Source organism: Brassica rapa, chromosome A06 (assembly GCF_000309985.2).
Source record: "Brassica rapa cultivar Chiifu-401-42 chromosome A06, CAAS_Brap_v3.01, whole genome shotgun sequence".
Lineage (NCBI taxonomy): Eukaryota > Viridiplantae > Streptophyta > Magnoliopsida > Brassicales > Brassicaceae > Brassica > Brassica rapa.
The window spans coordinates 20,800,912-20,821,424 of NC_024800.2; the positions used below are offsets into that span (position 1 = coordinate 20,800,912).

Sequence of the window (20,513 nt, forward strand, 5' to 3'; positions counted from 1 at the left end):
TATCACAAAACTTCGGTGACGACTAGGTGTGCAATGAAGATTGACATCTCAAAGACCTTTGATTCTGTTCAGTGGCCGTTTTTGGTTTCAGCCCTTGAAGCAATGAACCTGCCAGCAAAGTTCATCTTATGGATTCAAAAATGTGTTGAGCTTGCGTCCTTTTCAGTTCAGATAAATGGAGAGTTAGCTGGGTATTTCAACAGCAAGAGAGGTCTTCGACAGGGCTGCTCTCTCTCTCCATATCTATTTGTAATTTGCATGCAAGTGTTGTCTAAGTTACTAAACAAAGCTGCACTTGAGAAGCGCATAGATTACCATCCTTACTGCAAGGAAATAAATCTCACTCACATCTGTTTTGCTGATGATGTGCTTGTCTTCTCGGATGGGAAAAAGAAGTCTATAGAAGGGATATTGGGAGTTTTCCATGAGTTTGCAAGAATGTCAAGGTTGAATATTAGCTTGGAGAAGTTGACGTTGTTCTTGGCTGGAGTAAAGGAAGCTGACAGTGCTGCAATTCTGGAACAATTCCCTTTTGAAGCAGGGGCTCTTCCGGTCAGATACCTAGGTCTCCCCTTGCTTTCAAAAAAGATGGCGGTTGATGATTATGCACCTTTGCTATCGAGAATTAGATCTCGAATAAGTTCCTGGACAGCACGTCATCTCTCTTTCGCGGGTCGTCTGCAGCTGATTGGCTCGGTTATTTACAGCTTGACTAATTTCTGGATGTCTGCCTATAGATTGCCAAATCAGTGTATTCAGGAGATTAACAGTCTCTGCTCTGCATTTCTCTGGTCCGGGCCAGTGTTGTCTACTCAGAAGGCAAAGATAGCATGGGTGGATGTTTGTAAACCAAAGGATGAGGGGGGTGTAGGGCTGAGGTCTCTGTCTGAAGCAAACCGAGTGTCGTGCTTGAAGCTTATATGGCGCATTCTCTCCTCCCGAAGCTCCTTATGGGTGCAATGGATCCATAGATACCTCATACGGGAAGGTTCGTTTTGGAGTGTTAAAGATACTAGTTCCTTGGGTTATTGGATGTGGAAGAAGCTTTTAAAGCTTCGACCCATTGCTTTGCAACTTACTCGGGTGGAACTGAATAATGGGTCGACGACATCCTTTTGGTATGATAAGTGGTCTCAGTTAGGAGTCTTGATCAACCTAACGGGAGAAAGGGGATGCATCGATCTTGGAATCCCAATCAACACCACTGTTGAAAGAGCAGTCCAGTCTTACAGAAGTCGCAGACATAGAACTTCAGTATTAGTCCAAATAGAGCAAGAGATATTGAAGGTTCGAGATCAGGGACTGAGACCAGAAGAGGATATCTGTCTCTGGAAAAGGGAAAATGATGAGTTCAGGCCTGGGTTCATCACCTCGCAGACTCTGAACTTAACTAGATCACAGTCTCTAAAAGTCCCATGGTTTAAAGCAATATGGTTCCCAGGGGCAACACCTAAGTTCTCCTTTTTGACGTGGCTTGCTGCTCACAACAGATTAGCGACAGGAGACAGGATCCTAAGGTGGAATCCTCAAGCTGCTGCTGGTTGTTGGCTGTGTAATTCTGGTATGGAGTCGAGAGACCATTTATTTTTCGAATGTGCTTTCTCAGCGGAGGTTCTGCAGGGTACGATCAAAGGTCTGGTAATAGGAGTAACAGTTCAATGGTCGCCTTTGTTGCAATGTCTGGTCAATGGGTTCCAAGACAGAACCACAACCTTCCTAGTTCGATATTGCTTTCAAGCAGTTGCGTATGCCATATGGTATGAAAGAAACAAACGTCGGGTTGGAGAGCCTCCTCAAACTTCTTCTCGACTAACCACTCTTTTGGATAAGCAAATTCGGAACAGGATCTCTTCATTGAGGAAGAAACCTGGAAGTAAATATGAGAAGGCAATGGAGTTGTGGTTTGGGAGTCGTTGACTCTATCAAATTCTTCTCTTTTCAAATTCTAGGTTTTTATTTTCTTTGTCAATAGAAAATAGCATAGCTTGTACAAAGGTTTTTTGAAGTGAATAAATTTAAAATTCTTTCAAAAAAAAAAAGAAATCTATTTTTTTTTTTAGATCCGTATGTGAACTATAGATAAACTGAAAAATCAATCAATATAAAAACAGTTTCAAAAGTTCCTGGTTTTGAGTTTTGCTTTCATAAACGTTGCTAAATAATCTCATGTTCCAAGTAACAACAGACTCAAAAACAATATACACGTTCATGATCAGGTCAAAGCATGCAAGGTCGAGCAAAACATGACCTATGTATGGTATAATTGGCAGTGTGGCACATGTGGTTGAGCTCGATTGGAGTTATAATATTAATTTCAATTCGTTGATTTAGTTCTACTAAACTTCTACTTATACTAGGCAAAGAGCCCGTGCGATATCGCACGGAAACTCATTTTATAAAGAATATATTATAATCTACATTTATAATTTTATATGCCTGATAAAAAACTTAAATCATATAAATAATTAAATTTAATTTTGATGATTAAAATATAATTTACAAAATATTCAAATATATATATATATATATATATATATATATATTTTATAAACCTTAATGTTCCCTTTAATTTTTTATCAAAACACATATTGCATACAATTGTGTCTTCATCTTTTTTAAGTTTTTTCATACATTTTTCACATGATAGTTATCTTCAACCACTTTTTGAACAAAATGCAAAATTGTTTTTGCATGATATATAATTTTTTTTCCTATTTAAGACATAATATTAAAATTATTAGTTTATAATTTTAAACAATTATAATTTATATGTTGGTAATTGTTATTTTGTATATTTATCTACCTGCTTTATTTATTGAAAATGAATATTCAAAAAATTGAATATTGTAATAAATATATGTTGATTTACGTTAATATGACCCGTCTCATTTATAATATTTTTTAAAATTTTTGGAAGAGTTCTTATAAAATACCAACACTTATTATATAAACTAACACATTATTTAAATAAAACTAATATTTTTTAAAGCAATCCCACTTTGAGATGAAAAAAACACCTTGTTTAGATGAAAAGTTACAACTTTGACATTATTTTTTTCACCATTTTATTATTAGTAGATTAGTGAAAATTTGATTTGAAAAATGCATGGAAGAAACTATTTATAGATTTTTTAAAGCCTATTTGAATAGTCACAACCTCTTCAATATGAATAGTCGCATTCTTCTAATACTCACAACTTCTCACTTTTTAAAAGATACTAGTGAATAGTCACAACTTAGACTATTTTTAGAAGGACACAACCTTACAACATATAACTTTTAGAAAAGACACAACCCTCTACACATATTTTTCAAAAGACACAACCTTTCAACATAATTGAAGTTCACAACCTTAGGAATTATTGGAAAAGACACAACCTTACAACATATAACTTTTAGAAAAGACACAACCCTTTACACTACTTTTTCAAAAGACACAACCTTTCAACATAAGTGGATTCACAACCTTAGAAATTAATTGGAAAATACACAACCTTCCAACATAGAACTTTTAGAAAAGACACAACCCTTTACACTTCTTTTTCAAAAGACACAACCTTTCAACATAAGTGGACTCACAACCTTTGGAATTAATTGAGATTGCTATTATTAGTAGATAAAAAACATTTCGCTAAATCTTATACAGTTACAAAATCTCTCTCTAGCTCTAGCTGCTACAGTCTTTGATAAAACAACACCTCTCCCTCTTTTCTTAACCCAAGAAGGTATTGTGGGCTTCAAAAATTAACTTGGGCTTATGTTTATAGGCCCATTAAGATTAAAACAGAAAAATATCAAACAGGTCCCGTACAAACAAGTCGGCGATCTCACGAATGTGACGGAGTTCTCCGACTCACTATTCAAAAGGAGTCACCGAGAACGAAGAAGAAGACGAATAACAAAAAAAAAAAAAAATGAGAGGGAAAATTGCTTAGAGAATCATCATTCATCATCCTCCTCCTCGAAGTCGCTTCTCCTCAGAAATCTCCAGAATTGTTCTCTAATTTAGCAGCTTCCACTCGCTTAGACCTAGCCCGTCACTTCCTCGTCGGAGACGGCGGAGTAAATCATTTCTCTTTGTGTACTTCACCATGAGTCCAATTCAGAATTTCGAGCAACACTCCCGTCGTCTCGTGGATCCTGACCTACGTAAGCTCTTTGTCTCACTTTCTATTAATGTCAAAAACACTAATCAGTTTCTCTCTTTTAGCTATTCAAACACGTCTTGAGATGGTGGTGGAGGTCAGAGACAGTCTCGAGATAGCTCACACCGCCGAGTACCTAAACTTCTTGAAATGCTACTTCCCTGCATTCTCCGTCATCCTCCTACAGATCACCAAGCCTCAGTTCGTTGATAACCCCGAGCACAAGCTCCGGAACATCGTCGTTGAGATCCTTAACCGTCTTCCTCACAGTGAGGTTCTTCGTCCCTTTGTTCAGGACCTCTTGAAAGTCGCGATGCAGGTGCTCACCACGGATAACGAAGAGAACGGGTTGATTTGCATTCGTATCATCTTCGACCTTCTTAGGAACTTTAGGCCGACGCTGGAGAACGAGGTTCAGCCGTTTTTGGATTTTGTCTGCAAGATCTATCAGGTGTTCAGGTTCACTGTGAGTCATTTCTTCGATAATGTTAAGATGGAGGAGGTGAAGGTGAAGCCTGTGGAGACGTCTGCTTCTTCTGATCAGTCGTCACTTACTCCTGTTGCACCTGTTGGGAACGGGGAGCTTAACCCGAGTACACGGTCGTTTAAGATAATCACGGAGAGTCCTCTTGTTGTTATGTTCCTTTTCCAGCTGTATAGTCGACTGGTTCAGACCAATATTCCTCATTTGCTTCCCCTGATGGTTGCTGCCATATCTGTCCCTGGACCTGAGAATGTCCCTTCTCATTTGAAGCCTCAGTTTATAGAGTTGAAGGGTGCACAGGTTAAGGTGAGACAATGGTTCTGCTTCATAAAGGAAATCAAACCTTTATGATTATAATTTTTTATTTGAATTATTTTGTTAGTAAGGGGGTATGGCGTGGTAGATTGACTTTTGTTCTTTTTGGTTTATTTGCAGACGGTTTCTTTTCTGACTTATTTGTTAAAAAGCTGCGCCGAATATATCAGGCCGCATGAAGAAAGCATATGTAAAAGCATTGTGAATTTGCTTGTCACCTGTTCAGATTCTGCATCTATCAGAAAGGTGGGAAATGTTTTGTTATTTTTTATTTTGATTCACGCCATCAATGGATTGATGTTAATTTTATTTTGTTTTTATGACATGAAATGCAGGAACTCTTAGTCTCACTGAAGCATGTACTTGGGACAGATTTCAAGAGAGGTTTATTTCCTCTTATTGACACTCTTTTAGATGAGAGGTATGTGGCTTATGAACCATCTCTGAAATTCAGAACGTTTCAATTTTTTTTAATATAGACTTGTTTTGTGTACACTTTTTGTTTCTCCACATAATCTATCAAGCTGTAGTATCTATACAAATACTGTAGTGACTTTTGTTTGTGCCAGGGTTCTCGTTGGCACTGGGAGAGCCTGTTTTGAGTCTTTGAGGCCTTTGGCTTACAGCCTACTCGCGGAGATTGTTCACCACGTTCGCGGAGATCTATCTCTTTCTCAGGTTCTTACTGATAAAGAGATTTATACTGTCTTTAACGTTGATCTTAACAGCCTGGATGCCATTATAAGTGAAACTGTGTCGTTAGAACACACATTTATTGCTTTCCTTAACATCCCTGTGAACTGACTATAAACAACTTTGTAGCTATCGCGGATCATCTACTTATTTTCAAGAAACATGCACGACTCTACCCTCTCTGTTAGCATCCATACAACATGTGCCCGGCTGATGCTAAATCTGGTAATTTTATATTCCCGACCGTGCTTGTCTTCTTTAATTTGATATACTCTTTAAAATATGCATCTAGTTCATTTACCTTTTAGTTAAAACTTAATACTTGTGTTGGATTCAGGTAGAACCAATATTTGAGAAAGGTGTTGATCAGCAGTCAATGGATGAAGCACGAATTTTACTGGTAAAAATTCTCCGAAGCAGAGTTTATAATTGGTTGGCTTCTCTGCCCATTAACTTAACTCTTGCAATACCTATATTCAGGGACGTATCCTGGATGCTTTTGTGGGGAAATTCAGTAATTTCAAGCGTACTATACCTCAGGTAATCCTATTCTTGAACTGATTCTCTTCTCAACTCCAAATTTTTATTGAATATCTTACCTATTCTTGCTTGGTGATACATAGCTTTTGGAGGAGGGTGAAGTCGGCAAGGATCGGGTCACTTTAAGGGCAAAGCTTGAACTTCCTGTCCAGGTAATTTGTCTCTATTTATAATCTTCAATGATGACTACTCTATTATAGTGAGTAACCCGATACTTCAGCCAATGTGGGGTCGCATGTTAGCATTTAAACTCAATTGCTAATTAATAGTTTCTTATATTCTTACGTTGATATTCCACGTTCGTTTTCAAGTAAGATTTTTGGATATCATATCAGCCTTTTTGCCTCTTCACCAAAGCGTTATGCAATCTTATTGATAACTTCGTATATTTTGTTTGTATCAACAATTGGATTATCTAGCAGCTCTTATAATTGCTGGATCACACTCGTTGCAGGCAGTTATGAATTTGCAGGTTCCAGTCGAACACTCAAAAGAAGTAAATGATTATAAAAATCTGATCAAGACACTGGTCATGGGTACTGAATCTTGGCAAAATAATCTTCTTACATTGATTATGATTCTATACTTGAAAATCTATATGTTTTTCTTCCTTGATTTGTTCAGGAATGAAAACAATAATATGGAGTATAACCCATGCTCATTTAGCTCGACCTCAGGTTTGTGTTCTGTTGTCTTTACTATTAGTGTTGTATTGTTTTGTCATGCACATCTATTAATTCTGAAGGTCTCTCCTGCTTCCTAGGGGCTGAACCCTCAAGCTCTTGCTTCACAGCCATCTGCTCCTCAGGGTTTTAAAGGAATGAGAGAAGATGAGGTATTTCTTGTGAGATAATAGTGCTAAATCTGCAGATAGACCTCTAGTAATCTCTGCCTTTACGCAGGTATGGAAAGCCTCTGGTGTTTTAAAGAGTGGTGTCCACTGCTTAGCTCTCTTCAAAGAAAAGGACGAGGAGAAGGAAATGCTCAGTCTTTTCTCGCAGATTCTTGCTATTATGGAACCTCGAGATCTAATGGACATGTTCTCTTTATGCATGCCTGAGCTTTTTGAGTGCATGATCAACAATAACCAACTGGTTCAGATATTTGCAGCACTTCTGCAAGCTCCCAAAGTTTACAAGCCATTTGCAGATGTTTTGATAAATTTACTAGTAAGCAGCAAACTTGATGTTCTGAAGAATCCAGAATCTGATGCAACTAAACTAGTTTTGCATCTGTTTAGATGCATCTTTGGGGCTGTTACCAAAGCGCCATCGGATTTTGAAAGAATATTACAGCACCATGTGCCTGCTATTATGGAAGTCTGCATGAAAAATGCTACCGAAGTTGAAAAACCTCTTGGTTATATGCAATTGCTCCGTACTGTGTTCAGAGGCCTTGCTGGATGTAAATATGAGTTGCTTCTGAGAGATTTGATTCCAATGCTGCTACCTTGTCTTAATATGCTTCTGACAATGCTCGAGGGTCCAGCTGGGGAGGACATGAAAGATCTTTTGCTAGAGCTTTGTTTGACGCTTCCTGCACGCTTAAGCTCCTTATTGCCTTACCTTCCCCGTCTCATGAAGCCTCTTGTATTCTGTTTGAGAGGAAGCGATGAACTTGTGAGCTTGGGGTTACGCACCCTTGAATTCTGGGTGGATAGTCTGAATCCCGATTTTCTGGAACCTAGCATGGCCAATGTGATGTCTGAAGTGATCTTAGCATTATGGTCCCATTTAAGGCCTGTGCCATATCCTTGGGGTGGAAAAGCTTTACAAATCCTTGGAAAGTTGGGTGGTCGCAACAGAAGATTCTTGAAAGAGCCACTTACGCTTGAATGCAAAGATAATCCAGAGCATGGTCTCCGCTTAGTTCTTACATTTGAACCATCCACGCCTTTTCTGGTACCGTTAGATAAATTCATTAATCTTGCTGTAGTAGCGGTTATTCAGAAGAACCAAGGCATAGACATCTACTACAGAAAGCAAGCTCTAAAATTCCTCCGTGTATGCCTACTGTCTCAACTTAATTTGCCTGGCTGTGTCACTGATGTGGGTCAAACGCCCAGGCAATTATCAACTCTGTTACGTTCCGCTGTTGATTCATCTTTGCACAGGAGTGAATCAGGGGAAATGAAGGTTAGTTTTAGTTTTAATCTGTGATAGTTTGACTCTGTACTTTACTGGTCAAAATGTGATGTCTTAATATGCTGAAGAAAGATTCGCTTTATTAAATGTGATGCCTTCTTGATGTTGCAGGCTGACTTAGGAGTAAAAACGAAGACCCAGTTAATGGCTGAGAAGTCAATCTTCAAGACACTGTTGGTCACCATACTTGCTGCCAGTTCCGATTTGGATCTCAGTGACTCCGATGACGACTTCGTTGTAAACATTTGCCGCCATTTTGCGATTATCTTGCATATTGACTACACCTCCTCAAATGCATCAAGTAGCACTGGTTCACTTGGGGGTTCAGTGATTTCGGCGAGTTCCAGGTCCAAGGGTAATCGATCATCTAACTTAAAGCAGTTAGATCCTTTGATATTTTTAGACGCGCTGGTGGATGTGCTTGCGGATGAAAACAGGCTCCATGCCAAAGCTGCTCTGAATGCGTTAAATGTGTTTTCTGAAACACTTTTGTTCCTTGCTCGTGTCAAACATGCTGATGTGCTGATGGCTAGGGGTGGTCACAATGCTTCCATGATTGTCTCGAGCCCTTCTACAAATCCAGTATATTCACCCCATCCAAGTGTGCGAATACCAGTGTTTGAACAACTTTTGCCCCGACTTTTGCATGGCTGTTATGGGAGCACATGGCAAGCACAGATGGGAGGGGTTATGGGGTTAGGTGCATTGGTGGGGAAAGTGAATGTTGAGACATTATGTCTTTTCCAAGTAAAGATTGTGCGTGGTCTGGTTTATGTTCTAAAGAGGCTTCCGGTTTATGCTAGCAAAGAGCAAGAAGAGACAAGTCAGGTTCTTATGCAGATTCTTAGAGTGGTTAATAATGTTGACGAAGCAAACAGTGAAGCACGTAGGAAAAGCTTTCAAGATGTGGTAGAATATCTTGCTACAGAGCTGTTCAATCCTAACGCATCAATCCCTGTGAGAAAAAATGTACAGAATTGCCTTGCACTTTTGGCTAGCCGAACTGGAAGTGAGGTAACTGAGTTGCTTGAGCCTTTGTACCAACTTCTGCTGCAGCCACTTATAATGCGCCCACTCCGATCAAAGACAGTTGATCAACAGGTGCCTCCAACTGCTATGTTTCTTTTGTGCATCTTTTTGGCAGTGTCATCCTCTTGTTCTTTGATTTTTACCTTATTTAATTTACCTTACAGGTTGGAACAGTTTCAGCTCTGAATTTTTGCTTGGCACTGAGGCCTCCCCTTCTGAAAGTGACTCCAGAGTTGGTTAACTTTCTGCAAGAAGCATTACAAATAGCTGAGGCTGATGAAACGGTCTGGGCTGTGAAGTTGATGAATCCTAAAGTGCTTACATCATTGAACAGGCTTCGAACAGCTTGTATCGAGCTTCTGTGCACAACTATGGCTTGGACTGATTTCCGAACGCAAACTCACAATGAACTGCGTGCCAAAATAATTTCCATGTTTTTCAAGTCTCTAACATGTAGAGCACCAGAAATCGTGGCGGTTGCTAAGGAGGGTTTAAGACAGGTTCGTAGTTTTCTTTATCTTAGTTATGATTCTTGCATGCACATTGAATTTCAATATGAGGAACTTGCTTAGCTGAGTTTGGAGTGTATTTCTTTATCCATCTTTTTTTTTAAATTTGTTCTCTTTATGAACTTATTTACTTTTTTTGAAACACTGTTTTCTTATTTAGGTTATTAATCAACAAAGAATGCCCAAGGAGCTTCTTCAGAGTAGCCTCAGGCCAATACTAGTTAATTTGGCGCACACAAAAAATCTCAGTATGCCTTTACTGCAAGGTCTGGCACGCCTACTTGAACTTCTGTCAAATTGGTTTAATGTGACATTAGGAGGAAAGTTGCTGGAGCACCTGAAGAAATGGTTGGAGCCGGAGAAACTTGCCCAATCCCAAAAATCATGGAAAGCTGGAGAAGAACCAAAAATAGCAGCCGGTAGTTTAGACTTTGAAAATATATTAATCAACTTCTGGTTAAATGATTATTCATACTCTGCTTTTGTTTTCATTGCAGCTATCATTGAGCTCTTCCACTTACTTCCACATGCGGCTTCGAAATTTCTAGATGAACTTGTAACCTTAACAATTGACTTAGAAGCAGCACTTCCTCCTGGGCAAGTGTACAGTGAGATTAATAGCCCCTACCGTCTACCGCTTACTAAGTTCTTGAACCGATATGCGAGTCTGGCTGTTGATTATTTTCTTTCTAGATTAAGTGAACCAAAATATTTCCGAAGGTGAGGACGTTATCTTATGATAAGTTCACTGCATCTTGTTATTTGTTGAGTACATTCACAAATTTGCTAACGACAACTGCTTGTTTTTAATTTAAAACTCAGGTTTATGTATATCATCCGATCAGATGCGGGTCAACCGTTAAGAGAAGAACTAGCAAAGTCTCCACAGAAGATACTTTCATATGCGTTTCCAGAAATTTTGCCAAAACTTGATGCTACAATGAGCATGGCAGCTTCAACTCCTCCAGCTACATCATGTGGAGATGAAAATCTTGTCTCTGTTAAATCAGAGAGCTCTAGCACGGCACCAACAAAGGCTAATGTAGCATCGGATGCGTATTTTCAGGGGCTATACCTCATCAAAACAATGGTGAAACTGATACCCAGCTGGCTGCAGAGCAACCGCAGTGTTTTTGATACCTTGGTTCTCATTTGGAAATCACCTTCAAGGATATCTCGCTTGCAGAATGAGCAAGAGCTGAACTTAGTTCAGGTAGTTTCTTCTATCTCGACCGCTTAGATTTGAATAATCTTCATTGCGAGTTATGTAAGATAGTTAAATAGTTTGTATCTGAAGTCGTTTGCATTCTCAATTTCACAGGTGAAAGAGAGCAAATGGCTTGTGAAGTGCTTCTTGAATTACCTACGGCATGAAAAATCTGAAGTGAATGTTCTCTTCGATATTCTCTCGATTTTCTTGTTCTATAGCCGCATTGACTACACCTTTTTGAAAGAATTCTACATTATTGAGGTATCTAAGAGTTTGGAATTTAGATACGATTTTCTTTCTCGCTTCATTTAGTTACACACTTTTCCAGCTCTGGTATAATAACTGGGATCTGTTCAATCAGGTTGCAGAAGGTTATCCGCCCAACATGAAAAGAGCACTTCTCCTGCATTTTCTTGACCTTTTCCACTCCAAACAACTCGGCCATGATCATTTAGTTCAGGCAATGCAAATGCTTATTCTCCCAATGCTTTCTCATGCTTTCCAAAACGGCCAAACATGGGAGGTTATTGACCCTGATATTGTCAAAACCATTGTGGAGAGGCTTCTTGATCCACCCGAAGAGGTAGGTTCCTTTTCCCCCTAACTTAATTTAATAGGAACGTACCAAGGTTGTGGGGGAAGAGTGCTGTATAACGGTCTTACTAGTTTATATTGTATTTGAACATGTGTTTAAATCTTATTTTTTGTCCGCTATTTAAGACATGTTAAGATTTTATCATAGTTGTATTGGTAAATCTTCCCTTAATTGGTGTAGGTTTCGGCTGAATATGATGAACCTTTGAGGATCGAACTTTTGCAGTTAGCAACTTTGCTTCTAAAATATCTTCAGAGTGACTTGGTTCATCATAGAAAAGAGCTCATTAAGTTTGGATGGAATCATCTCAAACGGGAAGATAGTGCCAGTAAGCAGTGGGCATTTGTTAATGTTTGCCACTTTTTGGATGCTTACCAGGCTCCCGAGAAAATTATTCTCCAGGTACCGATTAAATTTGCTGTGCCATTAGATGTCACTGATGTTTATTGATTTTCGTGAAGAATGATAAAAAAACTTCAGACGGCCAATTATTAGCTTAAGCTATATCTAAATTCATGTTTGTCATACTGCATGGTACTGTGACATGCAAATGAGTAGTTTTCTTTAATACGAGTACTCTTTCTAAATCTGAGTAAGCTGAAGAGCTATATAAGAAGAAGCGTATTCCTGCAAAACAACTTCTAAATTTTTAACTGAAACCAATGTAATTTGCCAATTGGATGTAGGTTTTTGTTGCGCTTCTAAGGACATGCCAGCCAGAGAATAAGATGCTAGTTAAGCAAGCCCTGGATATTCTAATGCCAGCTTTACCTAAAAGGCTGCCTCTTGGAGATTCACGCATGCCAATTTGGATAAGATACACTAAAAAAATATTGGTGGAGGAAGGTCATTCAATTCCAAATTTGATCCACATCTTCTTACTTGTTGTTCGGCATTCAGATCTCTTTTACAGCTGTAGAGCACAGTTTGTCCCTCAGATGGTGAATTCATTGAGTCGGCTAGGTTTGCCATATAATACTACTGCAGAGAATAGGCGGCTGGCAATTGAACTTGCTGGATTGGTTGTTAGCTGGGAAAGGCAAAGACAGAATGAAATGAAAATGGTCGCTGATACTGATGGAACCAGTCAGGCTACTGATGAATTGCATACTTCATCTGGTGCTGATCCTAAGCGTTCAACCGATGGATCTGCCACATCAGAAGATCCAAGTAAACGAGTTAAAATTGAACCTGGTCTCCAATCTATCTGTGTCATGTCACCTGGTGGTGCATCATCAATCCCCAACGTAGAAACTCCTGGATCTGCTACGCAGCCTGACGAGGAATTCAAGCCAAATGCTGCCATGGAAGAAATGATCATTAATTTTCTCATAAGAGTAAGACTTTACGCTCAAACCATGTCAACTCATGTCTAAGAGCTTATGTGCATAACGATTGTCCCAGCTATAACATGTTCATATATTAGTCGAATTGCGTTTAGCAGACATGACATTAGTTTTATTTTCGCTTTGCTGTTATTTTGCTGTCTTAAACAGGTAACATTGGTAATTGAGCCTAAGGACAGGGAAACCAACACTATGTACAACCAAGCATTAGATTTGCTTTCACAAGCTTTGGAGGTGTGGCCAAATGCTAACGTTAAGTTCAACTATTTAGAAAAATTGTTGAGCAGCATGCCACCTTCTCAGTCATCAGATCCGTCTACTGCACTTGCTCAGGGTTTGGATGTCATGAACAAAGTTCTGGAAAAGCAGCCACATCTTTTCATTAGGAACAACATCAACCAGATTTCGCAGGTATACTTGCTGCAGTATTCTTTATTATTAGATTTGAAACAGAGTAATGCTTTTGCATGCTGCGCACAAGACTGACTGTTTGTTTCTTTACCAGATTCTTGAGCCTTGTTTCAAAACCAAGATGCTCGATGCTGGTAAATCGTTATGCTCCGTGTTGAAGATGGTCTTCACCGCATTCCCACTGGATGCAGCTAATACACCTCCTGACATAAAGCTATTGTACCAGAAAGTTAATGAGCTGATAAACAAACATGTTAGTGCTGTTACTGCTCCACAAGCTTCAGGAGAAGATAACTCCTTTGGTTCAGTTAGCTTTGTACTCCTTGTCATCAAAACGTTGGCCAAAGTACACAAAAGCTTTGTTGATTCATATGTTGTGGTGCGTATCCTTCAACGCCTTGCGCGGGACCTGGGATCAGCAGTGGGTTCTCATCCTAGACAAGTACGTTAATTCTTACTTAATAACTTGTTTTTGCCAAGAGATCAATATGCTGGCTTTCCGTTTATGGGAACTTCAACTGGAAATTTAGTTGAGTTTTGAATCTCCTTTGCATCTTTTCAGTTTTGCACCAATGACTTTAACTAATCCCTGGTATGATCTTAGGATTAGACCGGCTCCTCCCGTTCTTCACCTTGCTGTCCAGCTCATTTCTTTATGTTATTTGCTGGTCTCTTTAGATATCATTTCCATCCGTATAATTAACTCCTATAGATTACCTACTTTTTACCGTCTGACTAAAGGATAGTGACTAGAGAACCTAGTCGTCCCATATCATCGCTTACTCTAGGATTTTTTCTCTTCATTTCCAGGGTCCGCGAGCAGATTCAGATTCTGCAGTAACTTCTTCTCGTCAAAGTGCTGATGTTGGATCAGTCATATGTAATATAAAGTCGGTCTTGGAACTTATTGATGAAACGGTCATGCTTATACCAGATTGCAAAAGATCCGTTACTCAAATTCTGAACACCTTGCTTTCCGAAAAGGGTATTGATGCTAGTGTGCTTCTCTGCATATTAGACATGATCAAAAGGTGGGTTGAGGATGATATCAGCAAAACAGGTGCATCTGGAATGTCTGGTTCTTTCCTTACCCAAAAGGATATAGTTGCTTTTTTGAATAAGCTTTCATATCTTGATAAGCAACACTTCTCATCTGATGCTTTGGAAGAGTGGGATCAGAAGTATCTTCAGCTGTTATATGGACTTTGTGCTGATTCAACAAAGTATGTTTTTGCCTTATAATCTTTTTCCCCCTTACACCATTGCATTGCTTTTATGAGAGATAATATTATCGTCATCTAATTATGATTAGGTACCCTCTCGCCCTACGACAAGAGGTCTCTCTGAAAGTTGAGAGACATTTTATGCTTGGTTTGCGGGCAAGGGATCCTGAGATGAGAAGGAAGTTCTTCTTGTTATATCACGAGTCTCTTGGGAAAAATTTGTTCTCACGGTTGCAGTACATTATTCAAATCCAGGATTGGGAAGCTTTAAGTGATGTTTTTTGGCTCAAACAAGGTCTTGATCTCCTTCTAGCTATCTTAGTCGAGGACAAGCCAATTAGTCTGGCGCCAAATTCTGCCAGGGTACCAGCGCTTTTGCCTTCTGATAATCCTGGATTACAACACCAACCTCTTGCTACCTTAGAGGGTCCTGAAGAAGTTGCTTCAATGTTTGACAACATTGTTATGAAGCATGCCCAATTTCTGAGCGCGACAAGCAAACTTCAGGTGATTACGAATCGTTTGTAGTACTTCTTTTAATGGTGATTTCTTCTTTATTCTGCTTGATCTAAAATGTTTACTTAATTATAACAAGTAACTTTGTGTTTTTATCCACCTGATCAATTTGGGATAACCTGAAGAATACATTATTTACATCCTAAAGTTCTAAACATTTTTAAATTTTCATTATAGGTGGCTGATGTTGTCATCCCTTTAAGGGAGCTGGCACACACTGATGCCAATGTTGCATATCATCTATGGGTTTTGGTGTTTCCAATTGTATGGGTAACTCTACTTAAGGAAGAACAGGTAGCTTTGGCTAAACCTATGATTTCTCTCCTGTCAAAGGACTACCATAAAAAGCAACAAGGACACCGGCCTAATGTTGTGCAAGCACTTCTGGAAGGGCTTCAGTTGAGCCACCCTCAACCTAGGATGCCTAGTGAGCTTATCAAATATATTGGAAAAACGTACAATGCATGGCATCTCGCATTAGCTTTGCTAGAGAGCCATGTGATGTTGTTCATGAATGACTCAAAATGCGCTGAGTCTCTTGCTGAGCTTTATCGTTTGTTAAATGAAGAAGATATGAGATATGGGCTGTGGAAGAAGAGGTCCATCACTGCTGAAACAAGAGCTGGACTCTCATTAGTTCAGCATGGTTTTTGGCAGCGTGCTCAGAGCCTCTTTTATCAGGCTATGGTTAAGGCAACCCAAGGCACTTATAATAACACAGTCCCTAAAGCTGAAATGTGTATGTGGGAGGAGCAGTGGCTTCACTGTGCCGCTCAGCTTGGTCAATGGGATGCCCTGGTAGACTTTGGAAAAAGCATTGAGAATTATGAAATCCTGCTTGATAGTCTTTGGAAACTACCAGATTGGGCATATTTGAAGGACCATGTGATACCGAAGGCACAAGTGGAAGAGACTCCAAAGCTTCGCTTGGTTCAAGCTTATTTTGCCCTTCATGACAGAAATTCAAGTGGTGTCGGAGATGCTGAGAACATAGTTGGAAAAGGCGTTGATCTTGCCTTGGAACAGTGGTGGCAGTTGCCTGAAATGTCTGTACATGCTAGAGTGCCATTACTACAACAGTTCCAACAACTAGTTGAGGTTCAAGAGTCTGCAAGAATCCATGTTGACATAGCAAATGGGAACAAAGTTTCAGGAAACGCTGCTGTTGGTGCACCGGGAAATCGTTATGCAGATCTAAAGGATATTCTCGAGACTTGGAGGCTGAGGACTCCAAATGAATGGGACAGTATGCCTGTTTGGTATGATATGCTGCAGTGGAGGAATGAAATGTATAATGTAGTTATTGAAGCGTTTAAGGACTTTGCTACCTCAAATTCTCCACTTCATCACCTTGGATTCCGGGACAAAGCATGGAACGTCAATAAGCTTGCCAGGATAGCTCGGAAACAAGAGCTGTATGATGTTTGTGTACAGATACTTGAAAAAATGTATGGACACTCGACAATGGAAGTACAGGTATATTTCTATAAGATCTTTAATCTTCCAGAAGTTGGTAGTAGCTGAATTCTATACAAGAGCACTTTGATTTTTCTTTTTCGGTTTCATATTTTGCCAAGTTTGTTTGATAGCTTGATTCATGTCTTGTTTCTATTGTTGTTTGAGCTTGAAATACTGTTATTAATGAAACTATCTTCCTTATCTTCGTTTTTGGATGTGTGAATACAGGAAGCCTTTGTTAAAATTAGAGAGCAGGCAAAAGCATATCTGGAAATGAAGGGAGAGCGTGCTAGTGGTCTTAATCTGATCAATAGCACAAATTTAGAGTATTTTCCAGATAAGATCAAAGCAGAGATCTTTCGTCTGAAGGGGGATTTTCATCTGAAACTAAATGACACGGAAGGTGCTAATATCGCATATTCCAATGCAATCACCCTGTTCAAGAATTTACCCAAAGGATGGATAAGCTGGGGAAACTATTGTGACATGGTAATTCTTATGATTGTGTTGTGTTTCTTATTTTTTCTTAACATTCCTCGATGTTTGTGCTTATATGATACTCTCTTTTGTAGGCCTACCAAGAAACACAAGATGAAATCTGGCTTGAATATGCAGTCAGTTGCTTTCTTCAGGGTATAAGATTCGGAGTTTCCAATTCCAGAAGTCATATAGCTCGTGTTCTTTATCTTCTTAGTTTCGATACAGCCAATGAGCCTGTTGGCAGAGTGTTTGATAAACACTTAGAACAAGTTCCTCACTGGGTGTGGCTGTCTTGGATCCCACAGCTGTTACTTTCCCTACAAAGAACTGAAGCACCCCATTGCAAATTGGTCTTATTGAAAATTGCTGCGGTCTTCCCACAGGTAATTTACCTTTTTGCGTTTACGACTTAGTCCTGCATTTTTATTATTTCATCTGAGTATGTGGGAACTTTCCGTTTCAGGCTCTCTATTATTGGTTGCGCACATACTTACTGGAACGACGTGATGCAGTAAATAAGTCGGAGCTTGGTAGATTGGTTTTGGCTCAAAGAATGCAGCAAAATGCTTCTGGTGTAGCGGGTCATGGTGGAGGCAATTTACCATCAGAAACTCATCAAGGCGCTCAAGTTGGAGGAGCCAGTGGAACCCATGACAGCGGTAACCCACATGGGCAAGAAAGTGAACGCTCCACCGCAGAAAATAATGCCCATCCCGGGAATGACCAATCTATGCACCAAAGCAGCTCTACTATCAATGAAAACACAGCAAGGCAGAATGGTGCATCCTTGGCAATGTCTGCTGCAGGTGCTTTTGACGCTGCCAAGGATATCATGGAAGCTCTTAGGAGTAAACATAACAACTTAGCCAGTGAACTCGAGGTGATATTTGTTCTCTTTGTATATGTATCATCTATGTTTATTGAAATTGCTCTCAACTGTGATGAGTCCTTCCTCTTTGATTTGGATGATCTAAGCAAGTAATCTTCCTTTTCAGGTTCTTCTCACGGAAATAGGTTCGAGATTTGTTACATTACCAGAAGAAAGATTGCTGGCTGTTGTGAATGCTCTGTTGCATCGTTGTTACAAGTATCCAACTGCTACAACTGCTGAGGTTCCCCAACCGCTCAAAAAAGAACTGTCGGGTGTCTGCAGAGCTTGTTTCTCGGCAGATGCTGTGACAAAGCATGTCGAGTTTGTGAAAGAATACAAACAGGATTTTGAGCGTCACCTTGATCCAGAAAGCACAACTACATTCCCAGCCACACTTGCTGAGCTAACAACGCGACTGAAAAAATGGAAAAACATTCTTCAGAGCAACGTTGAAGACAGGTTTCCGGCTGTGTTGAGACTGGAAGATGAAAGCAGAGTATTGCGTGATTTCAATGTTGTTGACGTGGAGATACCAGGGCAGTACTTTGCAGATCAGGTATGATTAAGTCTGTAATATTCAAGTAATTTAGACTACTTTCACTTTGCAGTTAAATTTAGTTTTCAAATCGAACTTTCTTTACTCCCATCCAGGAAGTAGCACCTGATCATACAGTAAAGCTGGATAGGGTTGGAGCAGATGTACCTATTGTTCGAAGGCATGGAAGCAGCTTCAGGCGGTTGACTCTTATTGGCTCAGATGGCTCTCAAAAGCATTTTATAGTCCAGACATCACTGACGCCTAATGCCAGGAGTGATGAACGCATCTTGCAGCTTTTCCGTGTGATGAACCAAATGTTTGATAAGCATAAGGAATCAAGAAGACGACACATTGGAATCCACACTCCAATCATCATTCCTGTCTGGTCTCAGGTGATTTTTATACCATACGTTCATTAAACAAGATTCCCTCAGATCTTAATATAGAAGATGTTCTGGATTTCTATGCCTCTTTTTCAGCACGGTCTATAAACAACATATTTGGTTTCAGGTACGGATGGTTGAGGATGATGTCATGTACAACACTTTCCTCGAGGTGTATGAGAATCACTGTGCACGGAATGACCGAGAGGCAGATCTTCCTATCAGCCACTTCAAGGAGCAACTGAATCAAGCGATATCAGGGCAAGTCTCAGCAGAGGCGATAGGAGATCTTCGCTTGCAGGCTTACAGTGACATCACAAAAACATTGGTCAATGACAGTATATTCTCTCAGTACATGTACAAAACATTGATGAGCGGAAGCCATATGTGGGCATTCAAGAAGCAGTTTGCAGTCCAGCTAGCTGTCTCCAGTTTCATGTCATTCATGCTACAAATTGGTGGGAGGTCCCCTAACAAGGTCTTGTTTGCGAAAAACACCGGGAAGATGTTCCAGACAGATTTTCACCCTGCCTATGACGCCAATGGGATAATAGAGTTTAACGAGCCCGTGCCTTTCCGCCTCACAAGGAACATGCAAGCGTTCTTCTCTCAGTTTGGGGTCGAAGGTCTTCTCATGTCATCCATGTGTTCAGCAGCTCAAGCAGTTATCTCCTCCAAGGTAAAGAAATATATATACAGAAGCTAATGGATGCAACAAAACAACCCACTGATCTCTAATTTCTTTTGCAGCAAAACGACCATCTTCGGTATCAACTGGCTATGTTCTTCCGTGATGAATTGCTGTCATGGTTTGGAAGAAGACCTCTTGGTATGCCGATTCCTCCTGTTGGAGGGATTGCTACATTGAACTCAGCCGAGCTCAAGGACAAAGTTAACTCCAACGTGAAAGATGTCATTGGCCGGATCAGAGGAATAGCCCCACAGTACTTTTCTGAAGAGGTAAATTTATTGCCAGCATCATCATTTATCATCATATCATTATGTAAAGAGGAAACGTTTTGATGGGTTTTGATTTGTAGGATGAGAACATTGTGGAGCCGCCACAGTCGGTGCAAAGAGGAGTGAACGAGTTGGTGGAGGCAGCCTTGTCGCCTCGCAACTTATGTATGATGGATCCAACATGGCATCCTTGGTTCTAACTTTCAAAATACTTTTAAGAAAATTTGTGTGTGTTTTAATGTAAGATGGAAGCTAACGTTATTCATTAGTTTTGTAAATGTATAACTCTGGGTATGTTATATATCACTCCTTTGGATGATGTTCGGTAACATTTTATGTACCATAAGAAATGTACTTTTTGCATCCTGTAAGCTTTGAAGTTTTTCTATTACTGTTCTCGCAACGCTCAATAACAATTTTGTTTTCTGTTATTACTTTTCCAAAATAAATTATTTTACTACATACCACTGGATAGAATTTAACTTTGAACTTCAATCATCTTTCCTCTGACCGGTTATGGTCAATAGACTTGAGAGGGTCTTCTTATGGATATGCCCTAGGAACGGTTCATGAAATGTAGGACAGGAAATATAGATCACATTATTGATTATTCAAATGGAAATATAACCACAATTTTATTTCATCAAATTTGAAAAAGAATAA

The 20,513-nt window shown here is 39.6% G+C and overlaps 1 protein-coding gene across 1 annotated transcript; it reads left to right on the forward strand.

Moving 5' to 3' along the window:
* The first annotated feature begins 3,621 nt into the window (after window positions 1–3,621).
* Window positions 3,622–20,050, forward strand: LOC103874096 (transformation/transcription domain-associated protein). Its single transcript, XM_009152509.3, has 35 exons — window positions 3,622–4,149; window positions 4,211–4,935; window positions 5,065–5,190; window positions 5,280–5,365; window positions 5,514–5,622; window positions 5,767–5,862; window positions 5,975–6,037; window positions 6,118–6,177; window positions 6,261–6,329; window positions 6,632–6,713; window positions 6,802–6,854; window positions 6,941–7,012; window positions 7,080–8,312; window positions 8,433–9,422; window positions 9,515–9,850; window positions 10,020–10,278; window positions 10,357–10,579; window positions 10,682–11,072; window positions 11,181–11,330; window positions 11,431–11,652; window positions 11,845–12,066; window positions 12,351–13,001; window positions 13,161–13,421; window positions 13,516–13,863; window positions 14,232–14,644; window positions 14,734–15,151; window positions 15,338–16,636; window positions 16,847–17,107; window positions 17,191–17,481; window positions 17,562–17,978; window positions 18,094–18,525; window positions 18,621–18,899; window positions 19,018–19,569; window positions 19,641–19,850; window positions 19,931–20,050. The coding sequence occupies exons 1-35, from the start codon at window positions 4,092–4,094 to the stop codon at window positions 20,048–20,050; spliced, it is 11,577 nt and encodes a 3,858-aa protein (XP_009150757.2). The 5' UTR covers window positions 3,622–4,091.
* Window positions 20,051–20,513: the final 463 nt, after the last annotated feature.